The following is a 24,355-nucleotide window of genomic DNA, read 5'->3' as shown; positions in this document are numbered from 1 at the left end:
GACATGCCCGGAGCACACATCCTAGTAATCTGTCTGGCCCCGCAGCCTTGTGAATGTTGACCTGTTTAAAGGTCTTACTCACGTCGGCTATGGAGAGCGTGATCACACATTAGTCCGGAACAGCTGATGCTCTCATGCATGCCTCTGTGTTGCTTGCCTTGAAGTGAGCATAGAAGTGATTTAGTTTGTCTGGTAGGCTCTTGTCACTGGGCAGCTCGCGGCTGTGCTTCCCTTTGTAGTCTGTAAATGTTTGCAAGCCCTGCCACACAAGACGAGGGTCGGTGCCGGTGTAGTACGATTCAATCTTAGCTCTGTATTGACACTTTTCCTGTTTGATGGTTCGCCGGAGGGCATAGCAGGATTTTTTATGAGCTTCCGGGTTAGAGTCCCGCACATTGAAAGCGGAATCTCTACCCTTTAGCTCAGTGCAAATGTTGCCTGAGCCTTAGGATTTATGATTACAGTTATTTTCCAATGTCCTCACATAGATTGACATACAACAAATGTATGAGTGTACAATGACCTTGTTCTCCATCCAATCCCCCCAGGACCTAGCACCACCTGTACGGAGGACTCCTGCTACAATCAGGGGGTGTGTCTCCAGCAGTGGGAGGGCTTCTCCTGCGACTGCACCATGACGTCCTATGGAGGCTCCTTCTGTAGCGACCGTGAGTACAACATCGCCGTGCTGGGTTGTGTGAAGGTTGTGTATGTTGTGTGAAGGTTGTGTGTAGGTTGTGTAAGTGTTGTGTTGTGTAGAGTGGTCTGGTTGTATTTAAGCAATAAGCCCCTAGGGGGTGTGGTATATGGCCAATATACCACGGCTAAGGGCTGTTCTTAGGCACAACGCAACACGGAATCAGCATTCAGGGCTCGAACTACCCAGTTTATAAATGGGTATAGACTACTTTCAGTTGCAGGTGATATACAGTATGTCGTGCTTGGTTTGCAGTATCTTTTGGGTCTGTGTTTGATAGCTCTCTGGCACCTCCCTAGTGACACATTAAGATATGAACGCTTGTTAGTATGAGAGGCTCATTTGGAGTGAGTTAGCATTCTATCCATATCCCCCACAGGCTAAATTCATCTAGAACACGGCCAGAGAGATACGGTCCAAGGTTCATAGAGCAGTGGGTTTACTTTGTTATCTTATTAAGGAGTTAAACTTAGATCCATATTGACCTCCTCTTATCTTGCCTGTGATGAGTTTGAGGGTAGAATAATTGGAGGAGAGGGGAAGAGAGGCACGCCGATGCCTATGCTCTCCTAGCTCAGCAAAGTGTCAGTGGGGCTATTAGTGAGTTTAATATCCAGATTTATTTTTAAAGATTGGAGAGATTGGTGTTTGTGGTGCTGAGGCCGGCTGAGATGCCCAGAAGCGGCCAACGAGAGTGGTGAACATGTGTGTGTGTGTGTGTGTGTGTGTGTGTGTGTGTGTGTGTGGGTAGAGAGAGAGAGCAATCCCTCCAGCAGCCAGCCCCAAAGTCTCTACACATTTACCGACAACCATAATATCTCCTAGAGATCAAGCTCGTTCTATAGCAATTGCTACCACCTGACGTAGCACCCAGTAAAACCAATGTTTCATACCGACTACAAAGTCTATTCACCATCCGCCTAACCAAGAGAATATCGACATTGACATTATCTTGTCTAATGGTATCCTCTATAGTGTAGAGCTAAAATGACCTAACCGGTGACTGAAGAGTGAGGACTAACACTGAGGGAGTCATTTATTTCTGATTAAACCAGTTCTACTGACTGTCTAATGGCAGACTTTCATCAATCAGCGGCTTCCAACAGAGACGCAGCACACTAGGTCACTGGACCTCTGCGCCTCGCTAGTAGGCCCCTATCCCTTTGGTTTGCTGACCATTGCTTGTGCTGTTGCGAAACATTCTCAACAATAATCAGCCACAATTAGGATAACTTTTGAAGGGCAAAGCAGGTTTTATTTTTCTTAACATTTGATTTTGAGATGTATAAGTTTGATGTCTGAAAGGTCTTTTTCAGGTCGGCTCAGACACCTTCATATATTATAATATATATTAAACTGAGAGTGCTATTGGCTGCTGGCTAGGTCTCACTTCTCTTCTCTCCTCCGACCATATACTAATAAGCTTGACTATCTGCATGGTTGTGTTGTGTGCTGCTGTTGTGTTCCTGTCTGTTTCTTCCATAGCGTTCTAAAAAGCCGAAGAGACATCCTTTACCGCCGCCTTTGAGCAGAGACAAAAACCTCTCCTTTACCGTTCTTTCACTGGAATATATTTGTTCTCAGTGACATTCAAGTTCCTATTCTGTCTTGTTATCTGATTTGAAGACGTCTATCCTTCAGCTTTCTTGGCTTGTGTAACACTGATTTGAAGACGTAATGTGTCACTTTTCAAGGAATTTTCCTTTCTCCACCAATGCAAGGTAGGACTGTGTACGAGCCCCTGACGTTCTCCAACTCTTTGTGCCTATGCATACCATTGTGAATCTGAAAATAGTGACTGTTTAGAAGTGTACTGTAACTACTCTGAACCAGTGTGCGGATTACAATGTACTCTCAATAGTTCATGATTCTTCTCCTGCATTCGCCCTAGGCCATAGAGTGGCTAAACTTCAGGTATCATTGTATGTGTTCTCGAATGACTTCCCAGCCATCGGTTTGAAAAGAAAAGCATTTTCACTGATAACGTGTGTTATGCTTTAGAAAAGAGCAGGTGTTGAGCATTTGAATAACTTTCAAGGTTTCTTTATATGTAAGGTGCCTTTATATGTAAGGTGCCTTTATATGTAAGGTGCCTTTATATGTAAGGTGCCTTTATATGTAAGGTGCCTTTATATGTAAGGTGCCTTTATATGTAAGGTGCCTTTATATGTAAGGTGCCTTTATATGTAAGGTGCCTTTATGTTTAAGGTGCCTTTATATGTAAGGTGCCTTTATATGTAAGGTGCCTTTATATGTAAGGTGCCTTTATATGTAAGGTGCCTTTATATGTAAGGTGCCTTTATATTTAAGGTGCCTTTATATTTAAGGTGCCTTTATATTTAAGGTGCCTTTATATTTAAGGTGCCTTTATATGTAAGGTGCCTTTATGTTTAAGGTGCCTTTATATGTAAGGTGCCTTTATATTTAAGGTGCCTTTATATGTAAGGTGCCTTTATATGTAAGGTGCCTTTATATATAAGGTGCCTTTATATTTAAGGTGCCTTTATATTTAAGGTGCCTTTATATTTAAGGTGCCTTTATATTTAAGGTGCCTTTATGTTTAAGGTGCCTTTATATTTACTTTAAACAAGCATGCGTACACACACACACACACACACACACACACACACACACACACACACACACACACACACACACACACACACACACACACACACACACACACACACACACACACACACACAAATCCTTTCCTCAAACAGTGTGGTACTATATATTTGGTCTCTTGCTCTGCCACTAGAGTGTGTTTAGTATTCTGCAGTGCAGCGTGCACGCTCGTTGAAATGTACCTGAGAATAAAATGAATCTCATAAGCACAGCTACACATGTGACTGCAGTCTTGATCACATACACAGTCAGAGATGAGCAATTATGTTATCTGCCCCAGTGACATACTGAGACAGGCAAACACTCACTCAAACGCCTGCTCAGACACACACCGTGACCCCTCACTGCTCACCCTCCACACGCATCCACCCACCACCCCTAAAAAGAGATATGAAAATCAATAGAATTCTCCTCAAAGAAGCTTAAAGAATGGAAGGATTTCAGGCCTTTTTTTAATTCCAGTCTTAAATTAACATATTGATTCTCCCTGGCCTGCTCTTTGTGGTCCTCCGTCCAGGCCCCCTTGTTGGCTGTAAAGAGGAGTGAGGCCTTAGAACTGTGGAAGCCAGTGTGTGTGTGTGTGTGTGTGTGTGTGTGTGTGTGTGTGTGTGTGTGTGTGTGTGTGTGTGTGTGTGTGTGTGACTTCCACCCGGCGTGTTTTATCACTATAGCCAGATGGCCACAAAGGAGATGAGCCTCGCTCACATGAAAGGGGTGAGCAAGACACACACCAAAACACTCACACATGTTTTGGTTGGTAGAGAGACCGATTAACAGCTAGATGTATCCAGTTGTTTCCGACTCCTTACTTTGGGCAGGAGAGGCTTCTTTTCTAAAGTATCTTTACATTTCAAGAGTGCACTCAATTATAATCCTACGCTAGCCTGGATGTCAACTAGCGCTGTTGCTCCACTCACCGATTATGAACACAGATGAGGCATATGGATTTACTAGAAAACTGCCGGGAGAGACTGTTGTTGTCGGCTATTTACCACACAATATTTGACAGTGATGTTTGATAATATTTCCCACAAACCACTAAATTACCACAGAAACAAGACGCCTGGACAAAAACACGGCTAGACATTTCAATGTCCTCATTAATCCAATCATCTTTATTGCATGATAAGCTCTACAGAGGCTGACGCCGTTACTGGCATGGGATAGGTCACATTCTATCTGAAGGTAAGTCTCTTTGAAGATTCACACACCTTTGTTCCCTGGTGGACATAACATGGTGTGACATGTGGAGGCTGTGGGCGATAAAATGGGAAGTGCCCAGGTTAGCTGTTCTAAGGGCTGTTCTGACGCCTGTTGTTGAGGCCCAAGCCCTCCGGCAGTTCTTCTAATGCATAGGAGATGTGATATTTTCAGTGCTTTGGTCACACACTTCTAGCATTAGGCATTCTCCTCACAGACTCAGATTTTACTTTTACACTCTACGTGCTCTGCTCGTTTGAGTCTGACTACAGAGTTACTCAGTTTTGGGGCTAAGACAGCTGGGAAAGGATTTCTGGCAGTTATATTTGAATAAATGGCAAAAGATAATTGTTTTATGCTATATATGAGACAACTCACATACAATCCAGACTGGAGACTACTGCTCTGTCTCTCTCATGGTTTCCTCTTGTATCTATCTGCATGATTTATGAGAGCTTCCTCATAACAGGAACAATGGAAGACCATTGGAGACTTCAGAGAGAAGGATTGATTGACAGCTATCTGTCGGACGCTGAACCAAAGACAGAGAACCACCTGTTTACTTCTCTTCATTTGTTTGTCGAAAACACATATTTTTCCACCAGTTTTCCTAGTGTTCCATCCTATGAACTCAACTGAGAATGAAACAAAGGCAACCCACAGAGGATATTTGGAGACATGTTCTTTTGGAGAGGCTCTCTGTTTTTTTTGGTTAGAGTGGTATTGTTGCCAGTGACCCACTCTGTGACGGGTTCACTATGTTGAGCTGGAAAGGCTGGCGAAGGTGGACGTCTGATATCTCTGTTGGATGAGTGTGTGGGAAGGAGAGAAACAAAGGAAACTGGGTATCGCACGCGTACATACACATTCTGTGTGAAAGTCTTTGTTATTCCGAGCCAGTGTCGGGTGCACTGGTCCATTTTTCTGCATAGTGTATAAATGGAGCACTTGGTATTCCACAGTATTCCTCAGTAACTAAGTCAGAATGCACCGCTGTGGAAGTGCATGCAATGTGTGGCTTAGCTTTCAGCGTTCTGTGCGCATGGGTGTGCACGTGTGTGTGTGTGTGTGTGTGTGTGTGTGTGTGTGTGTGTGTGTGTGTGTGTGTGTGTGTGTGTGTGTGTGTGTATGTGCGTGTGTGCGTGTGTGTATGTGCGTGTGTGTGTGTGTGTGTGTGTGTGTGTGTGTGTGTGCGTGTGTGTACATGTCTATGCCACATTGTGCTAACCTGATGCTGCGTCTGTTCATGTCGTCCTTCACATGTTTTTCTCCATGGTTTTCAGAGGGTGTACACTGTGTTTGTAAGAAATGACACGTCCGGACTTGTCAGTCACTGGAGTTAAGAGGATCCCTTTGTTTTGCAGCTGCCCAATGATTTGATTGCTCCTTTTTCTGTTCTATTCAGCGAAAGTCTGAACAGAGAATACTCTGTGTGTGTGTGTGTCTTCAGTTGCATGGTGCGTTGTTCGAATATAGCCGGCTGCTGGTGCTTCGTGCCATCTAACACATAGGGCATGCTTGTCGGTCAGCAACACAGCAGTTCTCAGACACACTCTTCTCCCTCCCTCCCTCCCTCCCTCCCTCCCTCCCTCCCTCCCTCCCTCCCTCCCTCCCTCCCTCCTATTTCTCTCTCTCCTTCATCTCTCGCTCCCTCCTTCTCTCTCCTCCATCTCTCTCCTCCATCTCCCCCTCCCTCCTCTCTCTCCTCCATCTCCCTCCCTCCTACTCTCTCCCTCCCTCCCTCCCTCCTCTCTCTCCTTCATCTCTCCCTCTTCTTCTTCTATGGTATCATCAAAGACTGTATGTAGATAGCTAAAACTGCTTCTCCAATAGAAATCCCAGATCACACTTGTAGGGAATGTCACGGCAATGTTGGCTAGCTAAGCTCACACGTCATCCATCGGGTCTAACGGTCGCACTGAACTGCGTTGTTTTTGACAAAAATGAAAAGGTGTCAGTTTGTCACCTTCACGAGGTTGGAGTAATAACAAGTTCAATTGCTTAAGACATGGGCTCCAATCTAGGTTGTGTCTTTAGATTTCGAAAAAATGAACAACTAAGGAAGAATTTTTCACTTCTCTAATTGACATCTCAAACCGCGGTCTGGTCTGCTTGGTCTGTTTCGCAAGCCAGAAGGTTCGCGATGGTGCGCCTTTGGGTTTAGAAACTCTGTGGTATTTTCATGGCAAGCCTGCTGTTGCAGAAGATTGTTAGGGAGAGTGGAGTCGTGATGTAGTTTGCAATGCGGTAAGTGTATAGGCCCAGAGTCAGTCCTGTCAATCCGTCAGTCAGTCCATGTTCTAGCTAGGCTAATATTGTAGGCTTTATGGTCTATAGGAAATAGATTGGTAGTATCAGCCCTTTAACAGCCATAACTCTCACCAACCAGCAGCAGCAGCATCATTCTCTCGAACTCTCAGCAGTCTTGATCAGAGCTGATTATTGAGATGCATGTAGCATCACGCCTCGCTGACAGGAATCGTTGACTGATCATCACTGGGTCTCAGCCCCCTCTACCAAACTGGGACGTCTCTGAAAGTGGCCAATCTGCTCCTGAGAAGACTGAAATGAAAGAGAGATTAATTTGAGGGGTCAGATGTCTCTTCTCTCTGTGATTTGAACGTCGAGCCTGAACCTTGGCAGCCGTACTCTGTTCAACACAACTTTAACATGGAAAACACCGCCTGGAAACTCTCTGGCTCCAGAGCATATAACGAGATAATAGTCTTGCCTGTGTCCATCTTACCCTTGAAAAACACTAAAGTAAATGCTGAAGACATTAGTAGACAGGGTCGTGAGAGCAGAAAAAAAACGTCCCCCCAGAACCCCTGATCTGATAAAGAAAAGAAACCCTCCTCACCAGAACTACACCACTGCTTAACGAACATCTCATTCCAAAATCCTGGGCATTAATATGGAGTTGGTCCCCCCTTTGCTACTATAACAGCCTCCAGTCTTCTGGGAAGGCTTTCCACTAGATGTTGGAACATTGCTGCGGGGACTTGCGTTCCATTCAGCTGCAAGAGCATTAGGTTGGCTGGTAGCCTAGTGGTTAGAGCGTTGAGCCAGTAACCGGAAAGGTTGTTATATCGAATCCCCGAGCTGACAAGGTAAAAATCTGTTGTTCTACCCCTGAACAAGGCAGTTAACACACTGTTCCTAGGCCGTCATTGTAAATAAGAATTTGTTCTTTACTGACTTGCCTAGTTACATAAAGGTTAAATAAAACATTTGTGAGGTTGGGCGATTAAGCCTGCCTCGCAGTCGGCATTCCAATTCATCCAAAAGGTGTTTGATGGGATTGTGGTCAAGGCTCTGTGCAGGCCAGTCAAGTTTGTCCAAACCAATCTCGACAAACCATTTCTGTATAGACCTCACTCTGTGCACGGGGGAATTCTCGTGCTGAAACAGGAAAGGGCCTGTTAATATTGTTGCCACAAAGTATAACTGTTGCCACAAGGTTGGAAGCACAGAAGGCATTGTGTGTGGTTATCTTAGGCTTGTGTGCGGCTGTTATTGTGAAGTGGAAACGTCTAGGAACAACAACGGCTCAGCCGCAAAGTGTGGGCCACACAAGCATCACTTTGACTTGACTGGGGACAGCTCTAGCAGGGCAGACATTTGATGAACTGACTTGTTGGAAAGGTGGCATCCTATGATGGTGCCACGTTGAAAGTCACTGAGGTCTTCAGTAAGGCCATTCTACTGCTGATGTCTGTTACATGGCTGTCTGGTCGATTTCATACACCTGTCAGCAATAGCCGAATCCACTAATTTCAAGGGGTGTCCACATACTTTTGTATATATAGTGTACCTGAAGGGACCTTAGAAGAATGTCACTCTCTCTCTCTCTCTCTCTCTCTCTCTCTCTCTCTCTCTCTCTCTCTCTCTCTCCTCTCCTCTCCTGTTCCCCTCATCATCTCATTGTTGGTGTTGTTTATATTCCCTCCGCCGCCGCTCACGTCTCTTCCGCTGCATTCGTAAGACGGGGGCCCTGGGAGAGACGGCTCCCGCCCGAGCAATTAACGAGTGTCTCATTAGGCGAGAAATGCAGTGTGAACCGCTCATAACCCCGTGGCTGTAGTTCATACAGGACCGTAAATACAACTAATGCAGCTCCTTTACTGGGTGAAAATCCTCTGGAACAAGAAAAAAATACAAGGATGGGGATCACTATCTGCTCCGTCCCAGACACCGGGGGACTGGAGGGATGAAAGGGGGGAAAGTAGAGGATGTTGGAGCATATGGTAGAGAGCCAACTCTGGCCTCCCAAAGTGAGAGGGAAGGAAAAACCTTGGTGGACTGGCGGCTGTATTTTGTGCTTCTCAGGAGATAGTGGCAGGGGAATGGGATGTCATCACTTGAGGTGTCCCGGTGATATGCATTTAGAAGGGTTGTTCAAATAACATAACTGTGGTGAGAAAATCTTATTTTCCTCATGTAACAATTGTGTTCTGAATGTATTTGATTGGAGTCAATCTCTACTGTACATTCCATTTCATCGTCACGACCTACAGCGTGGCATTCAGACCCAGTCTCACCGCCAACCTTTTCCGTCCCCCTGTTTTGGCCTACTTCACTGGTCAGAGTCGTTTTCCTCTCTTAGAACCTGAGATATCAATAAAAAAGCTAGAATGCTTTGTCGCCATTTGGAGACATATGTACTTGTCCGTGAGGCAGTTTACCTGAGGTATGGCTTTGGTAGGTTAGCGTAGCTAGCATCTGGCCAATTGTGTCCTCAGGGTGAACAACTGAACTACGCTCGACTCCAATCAAAAGAGACTGTATGGCTTTGTGGCAGAACGGATTGGTGGCGTTTTCCAGGTCGTCATAGCATAATTACTAAACTGATTGCTTCTTCACCATGACACATATTAAAGGGCAATTAATGCCAGAGGTAATTGCTTCGAGACCCACTCCCTCCACTTGCTAGCTTTATCAAAGGCCTAGCGTCTCGTTGCACATTGAAGAGGAGAGGAAGGGAGGGAAGAGGGAGACGGGTGAAAGCAATTATTTATCGGAGCACTTGGATCACGTGTTATATTAGTCAATTGTGTTTGTTGACGGTTTGTAAATCACAGCTTCAAACGTCTGATTAGTTAGAGTGCCAAAGCTGACTGGCTGTTGCGACACGTTGTCTGAATACACACATGCACACACACACACACACACACACACACACACACACACACACACACACACACACAGTCCTTTACGTGGCTCAGGATGGGGTAGCCTTTTTTCATTATGCGTTTTTCACCTTAAGTTCAACCTGAGCATTAGATGGGGAATCACTTATTGTTAAAGTCCTAGTTGTTTCAACCACTCAAAGCTTCTCATTTCTTCAATTCCCAGCATTTGGGAGTTTGTCCTGATTCAAAGTTGCTTGCCACTGCATTATAACAAATACAAAATAACATGGTTATTACATTTGAATAAATACCGTCTCTGATCAACTCTTACAACCAAAATGACAAACATGGCTGTTGCTCTGATCAGTTTTCTTTAGCGGAGTGAGCTCCAGGGTAACGCGTTACTTGCCCCAGTAGGAAAGAGAAAGCACCAGTACTTTTAATGTATGGTACTGTGTCACTTTCACCTGTTATGATGCATTCCACGATGGCAATGGAAACAGACATCATTTGCGGCTTTCCTACACAATGCATAGGTCAACATCACCTTTTGCTACTATCCAAACCTAGGGCAGAGTGTGTCAGAGACCTTCCTTTGTGTGTAGGAGTTCCTCAGCAAGAGGTTGTTGATTATGGATGAATTGAAGGAGGGATGGAAGGAGGTCAGAGGTCTAGGGCGTCCCTGACGTCAGTGTCTTTAGGTTGCCCAGCAACGGGCCTTTCAGGAAGAAATGATCTCTCCTCCTGTTTCCCTTTTTTCCTGTTTATCGCTTCAAGCATTTTGTGATCCCCTCTCCCCCCTCCTTCCCTCCCACACACCAATCAACACATACATGCACACGGCATAACATTTACTCACACACACACAGGTGCAGATGGTTACTGTGATAGATAATGATCACTCCACACCATGACGCCCTGTTAGTGCCGTGGGCCGCAGAACACACTTCTTTACAAATAGAAATGCATCTCCTCCCCAAAAACACGACTGACATTGAATTGCCGCTTCTTAACAGGATTGGCCTCATTTGGAATTGAAGGCAGTCAATTTAGGAAGTAAAATTAAATTGCAATTCAGTTATATAAAAAATGGCATTTATTTTCAATGGCTTCTCAATAAACTGAAAAGTAGAAGCAATTTTTTAAAGGTTTTTTTATATTTCAGAATTCGAATTAAGTCCAACCCTGCTTCTTAATGCCTAGTATATTTCTGTAATGCGTTGTGGTGCTTTCATGACAAGAATATTAAGTAACTATACTGTACGTTCCAACCACAAACACACACGGATGTACTGCACAGTAACTCTTCATTGAAATACAATAAACACACACTGATGAAACACAGTACTGCACAGTAACTCTTCATTGAAAAACTATAAAATGGTGGTAGCTAATGTTCTTTACTTCTCCCCTCAATGTTCTTGGCTTCTTGTCCAACATGCCTCTTTGTCAAGGGCAGCTTTTGCCATAGATTGATTCATAGTTCTTTAACACATCGGACATCACTGGTCCATGTCTGGCTCAAAGGAACACTTGGCTATCCGTGGCTGTTGTTCCTTCTCCGATGGTTTCTTTTCCTGTACATGATGGCAATGACAAGTGTGATCTCCCCAGATGACTAAATGGACCCAGTGTGGTGCCTAGGTGATTAAGCCAATGGCCCCTCAGCAGCCACCACTGACACACACACACACACACACACACACACACACATAACATACAAATACTGAGACAGACAGACACAGACAGCCTGGGGTATGTTTCAGGCATCATTGAATGGATGACTGTTTCTCTGTGGTGGTCTGTGTCCGTGGTGTTGGTCTCTCCTCAGTCTTTTAGCCTCAGTGATCTGGACCCAGAGTGGACCCAGACATGCAGAGACCGAGAGTCATTAAGGAGGCTGTTAATCTCTCGCCTGCTGCTCGACATAAACACACACACACACACACGCACTCACACACTCACACTCACACACACTCACACACACATTGGCACCAAACATAAGCTGCCTCAGCTCATAGTCAAACACACACACACACACACACACACACACACACACACACACACACACACACACACACACACACACACACACACACACACACACACACACACACACTCAACCCTTGACGTCTGCAGCCAGTCAGCCAGCCAAGAGTAACCCTCATCAGAACAATACTGGTTTGCTGAAGTAAACCGACGACTCATACGAATGGATACAGTACATTGGCAAGGTGGTTGATACGGTGTGTGTGTTGTGCAAGCACGAGAGAGCGTTTGTCAGTGGAGCCACTGACAGCCTGAAATAATGACCTTTGCGGTAGGGGAGTATGGACTGGGACTCTGAGCCTAGAATATTAGTAGACATTATTATTTTAATATTGAATATGAATATTGTCACCCTCCCCGTAGCCCACACCTTCTTTTTGCTCTCTATTTCTCTCATCCGAACCCACATACCAGAATGTCACTATCGATATCAGAGCCAAACACAAGCATCTTATATAGATCATCAGGTTGGACACCCTCACCTCTCTCCTCTCCATTGGCCTTGCTTCGTTCCTTCCATCCATGCTTGAGTGTGTATGTATCCCTGCCCGTGCGCTCATGATCTGGATCAAGGGACACTACCCCCCCCACCGCCTCTCCCCCACCCCTCCCTGAAAAACCCCAGTCCCGCTTTATCACTAAATCTGTAATGGAATTTGTAATGTGTAAAAAATCTGGCATTCTAAAGCGGGGCTGAATAAGGAATGGCTAGTGAGATCATAAATAATTGGAGGCCAACGTGAATGACAAATCATTGATCTCCACAGGTCTTCCTAATATACAATGCGCCGTGTTTAACAGCACAGACCCAGCTCGTGACGTTTTAATACATTTCTCTCTCTCTTTCCGTCTATCTTTTTTACGACGTTTTCAGTTATTACCATCCGTCCGGGGAGCCTCGGCTGCGACTGAGAAGAATCCTATTGATATTTTGCTCCTTTTCGCGAGCAGCGGGACAACAGGATTATTTACTGGGGATGATTTGCCCACAGCTGTAAACTCTAACCTTCAACTGGAAAAGAGCTGGAGCTCCCGGTCTGTTTTCGCTAAGGCCCTTTTCACTCGCCCGGATTTAATTGAATGAAGCGAAGTCCTAATGTGTGTGTGCCTGCCTGTGTGTGTGTGTGTGTGTGTGTGTGTGTGTGTGTGTGTGTGTGTGTGTGTGTGTGTGTGTGTGTGTGTGTGTGTGTGTGTGTGTGTGTGTGTGCTCTAGTTATTACAGTGGTGCACTCTGAGTCTTTTACTGCTTTTACCGTTCATTTACATTGCTCTAATTTGTAGTCTCAACCAGAAAAAAAAACACACTTCTTTCAAAGTGGGAAAGTTAGTCTGACTGTGGGAATAAACCCAGCTCTCTCCTTTCAATATAAGATTCCTGGCCCGGTCAGAATGGTTCCATGCATTGAGGTTTAATGCTGATATGTCATGGCTCTAAATCCTAGGTTCCTACACTATCATGAGCTGAACATTCATCTGATTTATACTTTCTTAGGAATTCCAAATCAATACCCAGCTCATGCTGGGAACTCCAACGAGGCATTATATCAAACAGATCAATGCTCTTTTCTCAGACCATCCACTTTATTTCTTCTGAACTCTCCTTATTCTATTGAGATCACTCTGAGAATACATCATCCCTTTACAACGGTACAACGCCCAGTTATTAACATCAATCCACCCAGCCCAATGGCATAACATTCACAAATGAAACAATATTGATTTGTGTCCGCAGCATTCCAATATGTCCCATTGTTTTTACAGTGGGGAAATCAGACGTATTGAACCCCTTGATTGAAACACTTCTTTGAGGTGTGAAATGCAATCCAAGATGGTTCCTTGGAATAAGTAAATAGCGATGGAAGGGACAGAGGATGAAAACACTGAATGATCTCGTTGGAGTACCTATGGACTAGTCCAGTGGTTACCAACTCTGGTCCTCCAGTACACCCAACAGCACACAATTTGTTGTAGCCCCAGACAAAAACACCTGATTAAACTCAGTGAGGGCCTGATGACTAGTTGAATCTGGTGTGTTTGTCTAAACCACTATGGACGTGTGTTGCAGTCATTCTTATTGAATGATCTCCCTCTTTCCCGCCATACCATCTCTGGTTCTCTCTTGCTTCTGCAGTTCTCCTACTCTCTCTCTCTCTCTCTCTCTTTCCCATCTCGCTCTCTCTGTCTCTCTCTCATTCTTTCTCTCTCATTCTCTCTCTCTCTTTCCCATCTCTCTCTCTCTGTCTCTCTCTCATTCTTTCTCTCTCATTCTCTCTCTCTCATTCTCTCTTTCTCTCTCTTTCTCTCTCATTCTTTGTCTCTCTCTCTCTCTCTCTCTCTGTTTCTCTCTCTTTCTCTCTCCCTCTGTCTCTCTCTCTCTCTGTTTCGCTCTCTCTGTAACTGTGATGTGGACTTGTGTAATTAGTTTGATGATATGCTTTGCTGACTGCATTATGCAGATTTGGGATGGACAGGTGTTATTCTCAGTAGGCGGCCCAGTTAGTATCCATAGTAACGTGCTGTGTATCAGTTATGTATGGTTCTGTACAACAGAAGTACTAAGATGTACAAGTTAGAGACTGCTCCTTTTGATGCTCTTGGAACGCTGTAATATAGCACGGCTGTGTCTATCGTTCTGTCTCTCTCTACCTCTACCTCTCTCTCTGTCTCTCCATCTCTATCTCTCTGCCTCTCTCTCTCTGTCTCTCCATCTCTCTCGCTCTACCTCTCTACCTCTCTCTGTCTCTCCATCTCTATCTCTCTGCCTCTCTCTCTCTGTCTCTCTATCTCTATCTCTCTACCTCTCTCTCTCTGTCTCTCCATCTCTATCTCTCTCCCCTCTCTCTACCTCTCTGTCTCTCTCTCTCTATCTCTACCTCTGTCTCTCCATCTCTCATCTCTCTCTACCCCCCTCTCTCTCTCTACCTCTCTCTCTCTCTCTCTCTCTCTCTCTCTCTCTCTCTCTCTATCTCTCTCTCTCCAATTCAATACGCTTTATTGGCATGACATAACAATGTACATATTGGCAAAGCTTATTTGGAGTAACAGTAACAACAATAACCAAGTGTCAAAATAACCATACATTTAACAATAAGTATACATTAGAGGACATGTGCAGGTTGATTGGTCCGTCAGACACTGTCCCTCGTCTTATGGCAGGCAGCAATATAGTGCGCTGCCAACCCACAGCTCTCTGCGTCCTCCCCCAACAGGACGGGTAGCCTATCCTCATCAGAGAGGTCTCTCTCTCTCTCTCTCTCTCTCTCCTCTCTCTCTCTCTGTCTCTCCATCTCTACCTCTGTTTGTCTCTCTGTCTACCTCTCTCTCTCTCTCTCTCTATCTCTCTCGCTCTCTCACTCTCTATCTCCCCATCTCTCTCTCTGTCTCCCAATCTCTCTCTCTCTGTCTCCTCTCTCTCTCACTCTCTCTCTCGGTCTCTCCATCTCTCTCTCTACCTCTCTCTCTACCTCTCTCTCTCTCTCTCTCTCTATCCAATTCAATACGCTTTATTGGCATGACATAACAATGTACATATTGGCAAAGCTTATTTGGAGTAACAGTAACAACAATAACCAAGTGTCAAAATAACCATTCATTTAACAACAAGTATACAGTAGAGGACATGTGCAGGTTTATTGGTCCGTCAGACACTGTCCCTCGTCTTATGGCAGGCAGCAATGTAGTGCGCTGCCAACCCACAGCTCTCTGCGTCCTCCCCCAACAGGACGGGTAGCCTATCCTCATCAGAGAGGTCTCTCTCTCTCTCTCTCTCTCTCTCTCTCTCTCCTCTCCTCTCTCTCTCTCTGTCTCTCCATCTCTACCTCTGTTTGTCTCTCTGTCTACCTCTCTCTCTCTCTCTCTCTCTCTCACTCACTCTCTATCTCCCCATCTCTCTCTCTGTCTCCCAATCTCTCTCTCTGTCTCCTCTCTCTCTCACTCTCTCTCTCGGTCTCTCCATCTCTCTCTCTCTACCTCTCTCTGTCTGTCTCTCTGTCTAGCATCTCTTCACTTCTTAATATATCATAGATACTCCACCTGCAGCAACATGTAGACTCCACCAGTAGATTTTCATTCCCAGCAGGCATCATCCTTTGTTAACACACCTCATGGTGAATCAGTCTCTCCGATTTCCGTAATAACGATGAGAAAATAACCAACGATGAATGTTATTCATCAACACAAACACTGAGTGTACAAAACATTATGAACATAGACTGACCAGGTAAATCCAGGTGAAAGCTATGATCCCTTATTGTTTTCACCTGTTAAATCCACTTCAATCAGCGTAGATGAAGGGGAGGAGACGGGTTAAAGAAGGATTTATAAGCCTTGAGACATGGATTGTGTACGTGTGCCCTTCAGAGGGTGAATGGGCAAGATAAAATATTTAAGTGCCTTTGAACGGGGTATGGCACTAGATGCCAGGAGCACAGGTTTGTGTCAAGAACTGCAACGCTGCTGGGTTTCCCACTCAACAGCTTCCTGTGTGTATCAAGAATGGTCCACCACCCAAAGGACATCCAGCCAACTTGACACAACTGTGGGAAGAGTCAACATGGACCAGCATCCCTGTGGAAGGCTGTTGACCCCTTGTAGAGTCCATGTCCTGACAAAGTGAGGCTGTTCTGAGGGCAAAAGGGGGTGCAACTCAATATGTGACAGGTGTTCTTAATGTTTTGTACACTCAGTGTACACTGTAGTGTTATTCCAGCAGTGCGGATAAGAAGGTTGACTGATGCGCAGGCATTACAAAACAGCCCGATGTCCTTGCGCATGGAGAATAGTATTATGTTGACAGTACAGACAGCTCTGTACTCTGAATATTTATTGGGCTTAACAAAATACACAGACAAACCTAAAGCCCCTTTGGGAAGAATTGTATGAATAAATTTGCAAGATTGACATTGCAAGCTTTTGGCAAGTTTATTTAGTAATCTTGGTAAAGGTTTCCAGACACGTCATTATCAAGTTTGGTTTTATTACCATCCTTGGTCTCATAAGTTTCCCAATTTAAAATGACATATTTCACCTCCCACTGGAAGGAGGCATCCGGTACTATTTGTAACCGTCCTGGCAAGGCATGGACAGAGATCGCTTACTGTTCTTTTGCCCGACGGTGGAGGTGAGCTGGCCCTTTTTTCTGACTGGGGCTTGTGGTTTAGTGTTGTATTATTCATGGGACAAATGCTTGTAAATAGAGTATGCGATTGTGTTTTAGCTCGGGCACTGCTGGGTTTTAGATTGTGTTTTAGCTCGGGCACTGCTGGGCCACCCCTGGCAAAACATTTCCTACAGTAAGTGCTTTAAAAAGAAAGGTTGTGGGGGAGAAAGAACAGCGATGTGTATCAAAATGCTGAACCAACATTACGTCCCTTCCCCTTTAATAGCCTTTGCAGGGTTGTAAGGGAACTAAGTCTGAAAGCTCATTTTGAGCCGGGACCCACAATTGCAACAGGGGAGAAAATGTGCACAAAAGTAGAACACAATAGATGTCTATTTTTTTCACTGCAACCCCTCCTTGCCAGGAGTTTGAGTTGTGTACATAAGCTGTGACACCTAAGAGACCTCCCATGTCCCCAGAATTTAAGTTGACGAGGAGGTATTTCATTTAAGTTGATAAGGCTGGTGTTGTAATTGGTAATGCAGTCTGTTTCTCTCTCAGAGCATGTCTATAGAAAAGCAGGATGAGTCAATGATCAAGGGAGGAGAGAGGGAGAGAGAGAGAGAGAGAGAGAGAGAGAGAGAGAGAGAGAGAGAGAGAGAGAGAGAGAGAGAGAGAGACGAACAAACAACCCAACATTCCACAGGGGCAGTGAACAAGGGAGAGTGGAAGAGAGGAGGTAAATAAGAGATGAGGAGTCAGAGCAGTCCTTTAAATTCCAGACGGGGGACCGAGTCTTGTCCTGACCTTTTCTTGCACCACAGGGGGGCGGGCGACTCCGGGGCCTTTAACTGAAATCATCTCATATCAGAAAGTGACCAGAATACCGAGAGAGTTAAAGATCTGTCTTACAGACGTCAGACACACCACTTTTCACACGGTGACATTTCTGAAGTGACATTCAGACTCTCCCTTCACCATGTCTAATGACTTAACCCGACAGCGAGACTCTCGCAGCCATCTGACCATTAACTTGTCTCAGGGTTAACTGGCAGGATGAGAGCAGGGAGAGACCCCAGTCACATGATGAGGCACTTTTGTTTCTGTGGAAAGGTGGACATTATAGCATATGTAATTACCAAGCTCTGGTCATTCTCTGCCCACCACCACTACAACAACCTCCCATCCCTCCTCTTCTTCCTTAGGCCATCTCTGGAGCAGAACTGGCAACCTATGACATGGCTGCCCTTAAACTTTTACTCAAGTAATCAAAACCTCTATGGGAGCGGTGACCCCCCCATGCTATTGTTTGAGGAAAGTGCACAGTTATGTACTTGAAAATGTATCAATTGACCAATTAGGCACATTTGGGCAGACTTGGTACAACATTTTGAACAGCAATGCAATGGTTCATTGGATCTGTTTAAGACCTTGCACACCCACTGCTGCCTTCTAGTGGCAAAAATCTAAATTGCGCCTAGACTCCTAAGTCATATAATTGTCTTTCTCTTGCATTTCAAAGATGATGGAAAGAAACAGAGCTAATGTGTTATATTCTCCTACAATAATTTCACATTTCCACAAACTTCAAAGTGTTTCCTTTCAAATGGTATCAATAATATGCACATCCTTGCTTCAGGTCCTGAGCTTCAGACAGTAAGATTTGGGTATGTCATTTTAGATGAAAATGAAAAAAGGTTAGGCCAGGGTGTGACTGGGTGGGCATTCTAGTTTCTTTATTTCTATGTTGGTGTGGTTCCCAATCAGAGGCAGCTGTCTATCATTGTCTCTGATTGGGGATCATATATAAGTAGTCCTTTTTCGTTTGGGTTTTGTGGGTAGTTGTTTTCTGTTTAGTGTCTGCACCTGACAGAACTGTTTCGTTTTGTTCAAATTTGTTATTTTGTTGCGGTTGGCGGAGCTAACTCACAGTGCTAGAGAGCGTGGTACTGTTCAGGCACCGTGTTATGCGGTGAAGTGCACGGTGTCTCCGGTTCGCGTTCACAGCCCTGTGCGCTCTGAACCAGCTCTCTGCATGTGTCGTGCTAAAGTGGGCATCCAGCCAGGACAGATTGTGCCAGCACAGCGCTCCTGGTCTCTGGTGCGCTTCTTTGGCCCAGGCTATCCTGCGCCGGCTCGACGCACTGTGTCTCCGGTGCGCTGTCACAGCCCAGTGCATCCTATGCCTGCACTACGTGCGTGCCGGGCCAAAGTGGGCATTCAGCCAGGACGAGTGGTGCCAGCTTTAAGCACCAGATCTCCACGCTTACCACGCTTCACCTAGGTCCGGTCATTTCCTTGACGACGATCGTGACAGCTGCGTGATATCTGGCAGGAAATAGCCCCTACCTCTCTCTCTTCTGGACCGCTGTCTCCGCCCTTTTCACAATTAATCTTCACTTCCTCTGTAATTTATCACTTCTCATTTGTCTGGTCTCTCTCTCTCTCTCTCTCTCTCTCGGTCTCTCTCTATCCTCTCTCTCTCTCTCTCTACCTCTCTCTCTGTATTTCTCTCTCTATCTCTCTCTCTGTACCTCTGTCTCTGTCTGTCTCTGTCTGCCTCTCTCACTCTCTCTGTCTCTCTGTCTCTCTCTCTGTCTCTCTCCCTCTACCTCTCTCTCTCTATCTACCCCTCTCTCTGTCTCCCTCTCTATGTATCCCTCTCTCTGTCCATGTCAACTCTTACTAAGAACATTTGTTATTGGCACATTTTCCTCGCTACACCACAGTGACTCAGGGGTGGGGGAAAAGAGCAACATCACAGTGACTCGGGGGTGGTGTAGGAGAGCAACATCACAGTGACTCAGGGGTGGTGTAGGAGAGCAACAACACAGTGACTAAGGGGTTGTGTAGGAGAGCAACATCACAGTGACTCAGGGGTGGTGGAGGAGAGCAACACCGCAGTGACTCAGGGGTGATGTAGGAGAGCAACAACACAGTGACTCAGGGGTGGTGTAGGAGAGCAACATCACAATGACTCAGGGGTGGGGGAGGAGAACAACAACACAGTGACTCAGGGGTGTTGTAGGAGAGCAACATCACAGTGACTCAGGGGTGGTGGAGGAGAGAAACACCGCAGTGACTCAGGGGTGGTGTAGGAGAGCAACAACACAGTGACTCAGGGGTGGTGTAGGAAAGCAACATCACAATGACTCAGGGGTGGGGGAGGAGAACAACAACACAGTGACTCAGGGGTGTTGTAGGAGAGCAACAACACAGTGACTCAGGGGTGGTGTATGAGAACAACAACACAGTGACTCAGGGGTGGTGTAGGAGAGCAACAACACAGTGACTCAGGGGTGATGTAGGAGAGCAACAACACAGTGACTCGGGTGGGGGAGGAGAACAACAACACAGTGACTCAGGGGTGGGGGACGAGAACAACAACACAATGACTCAGGGGTTGAGGAGGAGAACAACAACACAGTGACTCAGGGGTGGAGTAGGAGAGCAACATCACAATGACTCAGGGGTTGAGGAGGATAACAACAACACAGTGACTCGGGGTGGGGGACGAGAACAACAACACTGTGACTCAGGGGTGGGTTGCACCCCCTTGAGTTGCACCCCCTTTTGCCCTCAGAACAGCCTCAATTCGTCAGGGCATGGAATCTATAAAGTGTTGAAAGAGTTTGACAGAGATGATGGCCCATGTTGACTCCAATGCTTCCCACAGTTGTGTCTAGTTGGCTGGATGTACTTTGGGTGGTGGACCATTCCTGATACACACGGGAAACTGTTGAGCACGAAAAACCCAGCAGCGTTACCCTTCTTGACCCAAACTGGTGCGCCTGGGACCTACTACCATACCCCATTCAAAGGCTCTTAAATATTTAGCCTCGCCCATTCACCCTCTGAATAACACACATACATAATCCATGTCTCAATTGTCTCAAGGCTTAACATTCCTTCTTTAACCTGTCTCCTCCCCTTCATCTACACTGATTGAAGTGGATTTAACAAGTGACATCAATAAGGGATCATAGCTTTCACCTGGATTCACCTGGTTAGTCTGTCATGTATATTTCTGTTTTATTCACACCAATTGACTTTTTTTTTTAAAGGAGAACTAGTCTTTTTAAAAAGCACTACACAAAAGCTCCATCGTCCTGACTCACTACTGATAGCACAGTTGAGTAGTCAGGGTCAGGGGTCATATCCATAAAGGGCACAGCTTGGCTTTAGCTAGCCCAGATACAGTAGGTTCCCAATCTCCCAACCTCATAAGTAGCTACCAAGAAGCCAATTCAGGATATCATTCAAGTTAGTGTAGCTAGCTTGTCTAACTATCTTAGCTGGCATGCCTGCTGGCAAGGTTGGTAGACGTTAGAAAAGCAAGCAATAACTAAATGTACTTAATGAGACTCATTATTTTCAATCTTTTACCAATATTTTAGCAGAGATGCAGAGAAGCATATTTAGTTCTTTAAAAAAAGAACCACTAGTCAGGAGGATACCGACAGCTCAAGAGGTATGCATAGACACACAACAAAATAAAGACATATTTTTTAATTAGAAATAAAGGGATACGTAGGGATTTTGGCAATGAGGCCCTTCATCTACTTCCCCAGAGTAAGATGAACTCCTGGTTACCATTTTCATGTCTCTGTGTCCAGTATGAAGGAAGTTAGAAGTAGTTTTGCTAGCCAATGCTAACTAGCATTAGCATAATAACTGGAAGTATGTGGGTATCTGCTAGCATGATAATAATGATTATGACTCTAGATTACAGATTGTTTCAGGTGTTTGAGAAATTCAAAATATTGCAACTTACAGACGAGGGGCATAGCCCCCCTCCAGACCACACCCCAGACATCTCTCCAGACAATTTTTCCAGACCCCAAGGATGCCTTTTTCCTTTCGGTAGGCCATCATTGTAAACACAAATGTGTCCTTAACTGACTTGCCTAGTTAAATAAAGGTTAAATAAAATACAAATAAATCCTCACATACTTTGGGGTGCTTCAAATCAATTCAAATCAAATGTTATTAGCCCCACACACCGAATACAACAGGTGAAATGCATACTTAGAAGCCCCTAACCAACAATGCAGTTTAAAAAAACACGGATAAGAATAAGAAATAAAAGTAACAAGTAATTAAGGAGCAGCAGTAAAATAACAATAGCAAGACTATATACATACCGGTACAGAATCAATGTCAGGGGCACTGTTTAGTTGAGGTAATATGTACATGTACTAGGCCAAGTCGGAGGCCGATCAGTTGCCATACCAGGCAGTGATGCAACCAGTCAAGATGCTCTCGATGGTGCAGCTGTAGAACATTTCGAGGATGTGAGGAAGCATGCCAAATCTTTTCAGTCTCCTGAGGGGGAATCTCCTTAGTCTTGATCATGTTGAGAGGTTGTTGTCCTGGCACCTCATGGCCAGGTCTCTGACATCCTCCCTATAGGCTGCCTCATCGTTGTCGGTTATCAGGCCTACCAATGTTGTGTCATCGGCAAACTTAATGATGGTGTTGGAGTCGTGCCTGGCTGTGCAGACATTTAGGCAGGTTACCTTAGTGTTCTTAGCCACAGGCACTATGGTGGTCTGCTTAAAACATGTTGGTATTACAGACACGGGCAGGGAGAGGTTGAAAATGCCCGGCCACATCTGACAAGCGTCAGAGCCGGTGTAGTACGATTCGATCTTAGTCCTGTATTGACGCTTTGCCTGTTTGATGGTTCGTCGCAGGGCATAGCGGGATTTCTTATAAGCTTCCGGGTTAGAGTCCCGCTCCTTGAAAGCGGCAGCTCTTGCCTTTAGCTCAGTGAGGATGTCACCTGTAATCCATGGCTTCTGGTTGGGGTATGTACGTACGGTCACTGTTGGGATGAAGTCATCGATGCACTTATTGATGAAGCCAATGACACCCCTGGTCAGTGTACAAGCATGAAGTGGGTTTCTATTAGACCTCCCTCAGTCTTCTCTCTGACACACACACACACACACACACACACACACACACACACACACACACACACACACAACCCTAATCCTACTTTGGGGTTTGCATGACCAACATGTTTTTCCCCTGTCTTTCAAATTGAATGAGGGATTTTTAAATCCCATGGTTCTGGAACCAAGACAAATGACCTCATCCCACCAATAGGCTAAAACACAGCCAGTGTTGACCTCCATCTTGGATCCATTATGTGGTATCAGGGTTGAGGCCTGTGAGGTGGACATGGCTTAATCTATCGAGTTTGATGTTTGCAGTCTTTTTAGGCTGCTCCCTAGGCACATCCAGCCCTGACCTAGATTAGTGCTAGCCCGCGTTCGTCAGCATTGATGTAATACGCTGCGGTGTCTTCTGAAACTACTAACTTAAATAGAGTCAGATTAGAAATAGCCTAGCTATCACGTAGCACGTTATGATGAACAGTCTATGTAGCCTTCACACTCAAAGCCTTATTGCTATGAGGGGTCATATTCCCTGTAGGATGTTTTTGCATGGATACTCTTCCTTGGTAGGCCAAACGTGTGGATTTCTGAACATGCTCAGTGGAGAGCCTCTGTTCTACTGCATAGTTCACATCGAGTTTATCCCAGAACACCTGGAATCTAGGTAATGGAGGGAGGAATGGAAACGCAGGGAAGCAACGAGGGAGGGATGGAGGCATGTTTGTTTTTAGTCTGGAGGAAGTGCTTTAGCGCTCTATCCCGGGCCCCCAAGGCTAGCCGGGGATGTGTGTAAACAGGGATGTGCAGGCGGAGTTCTTTAGTGAGAAATATGGCTGTTCAAAGCGGCAGTTCCAACCACAGGGCGCCTTCTACAGTCCTGCTGTTTGAAGTCTGCTTCCTTTGCTCCTTCTCACTGCACTAGGGAAAGGCCTGGACTCAGACAAGAGGACAACTGGGAGTTAGATTGTATAGACCAAATGTTTTTTTATTTTTTATTTTATTTATTTCAACTTTATTTAACCAGATAAGCTAGTTGAGAACAAGTTCTCATTTACAACTGCGACCTGGCCAAGATAAAGCAAAGCAGTGCGACAGAAACAGCAACACAGAGTTACACATGTAATAAACAAGCATACAGTCAATAACACAATAGGAAAAAAAAGTCTATATACAGTGTGTGCAAATGGCGTGAGGAGGAAAGGCAATAAATAGGCCATAGTAGCGAAGTAATTACAATTTAGCAGATTAACACTGGAGTGATTGATGAGCAGATGATGATGAGCAGATGATGGTGTGTAAAGTAGTGATACTGGTGTGCAAAAGAGCAGCAAAGTAAATGAAAAAACAATATGGGGATGAGGTAGGTAGATTGGGTGGGCTATTTACAGATGGACTATGTACAGCTGCAGCGATCGGTTAGCTGCTCAGATAGCTGATGTTTAAAGCTAGTGAGGGAAATGTAAGTCTCCAGCTCCAGCGATTTTTGCAATTCGTTCCAGTCACTGGCAGCAGAGAACTGGAAGGAAAGGCGGCCAATGGAGGTGTTGGCTTTGGGGATGACCAGTGACATATACCTGCTGGAGTGCGTGCTGGATGGGCGTTGTTGTTGTGACCAGTGAGCTGAGATAAGGTGGAGCTTTACCTA

General features: G+C 45.3%; 1 protein-coding gene across 8 annotated transcripts in view; it reads left to right on the top strand.

The window, feature by feature from the left end:
• Positions 1 to 24,355, top strand: part of LOC110500696 (neurexin-2) — a 1,050,333-nt gene that overhangs the window by 637,240 nt on the left and 388,738 nt on the right. For all 8 annotated transcript variants that reach the window (XM_090214789.1, XM_090214786.1, XM_090214788.1 and 5 more), the window contains one exon: positions 549 to 668. In XM_090214789.1, coding sequence (XP_090070915.1) covers positions 549 to 668 — 120 coding nt within the window. The remainder of the gene's footprint in view (positions 1 to 548; positions 669 to 24,355) is intronic.

This window comes from Oncorhynchus mykiss, chromosome 21 (genome assembly GCF_057628025.1).
Source record: "Oncorhynchus mykiss isolate SJ-2025 chromosome 21, ASM5762802v1, whole genome shotgun sequence".
Lineage (NCBI taxonomy): Eukaryota > Metazoa > Chordata > Actinopteri > Salmoniformes > Salmonidae > Oncorhynchus > Oncorhynchus mykiss.
The sequence above is the reverse complement of the archived record's forward strand: the minus strand, read 5'-3'. Positions and strand labels throughout refer to the sequence as shown.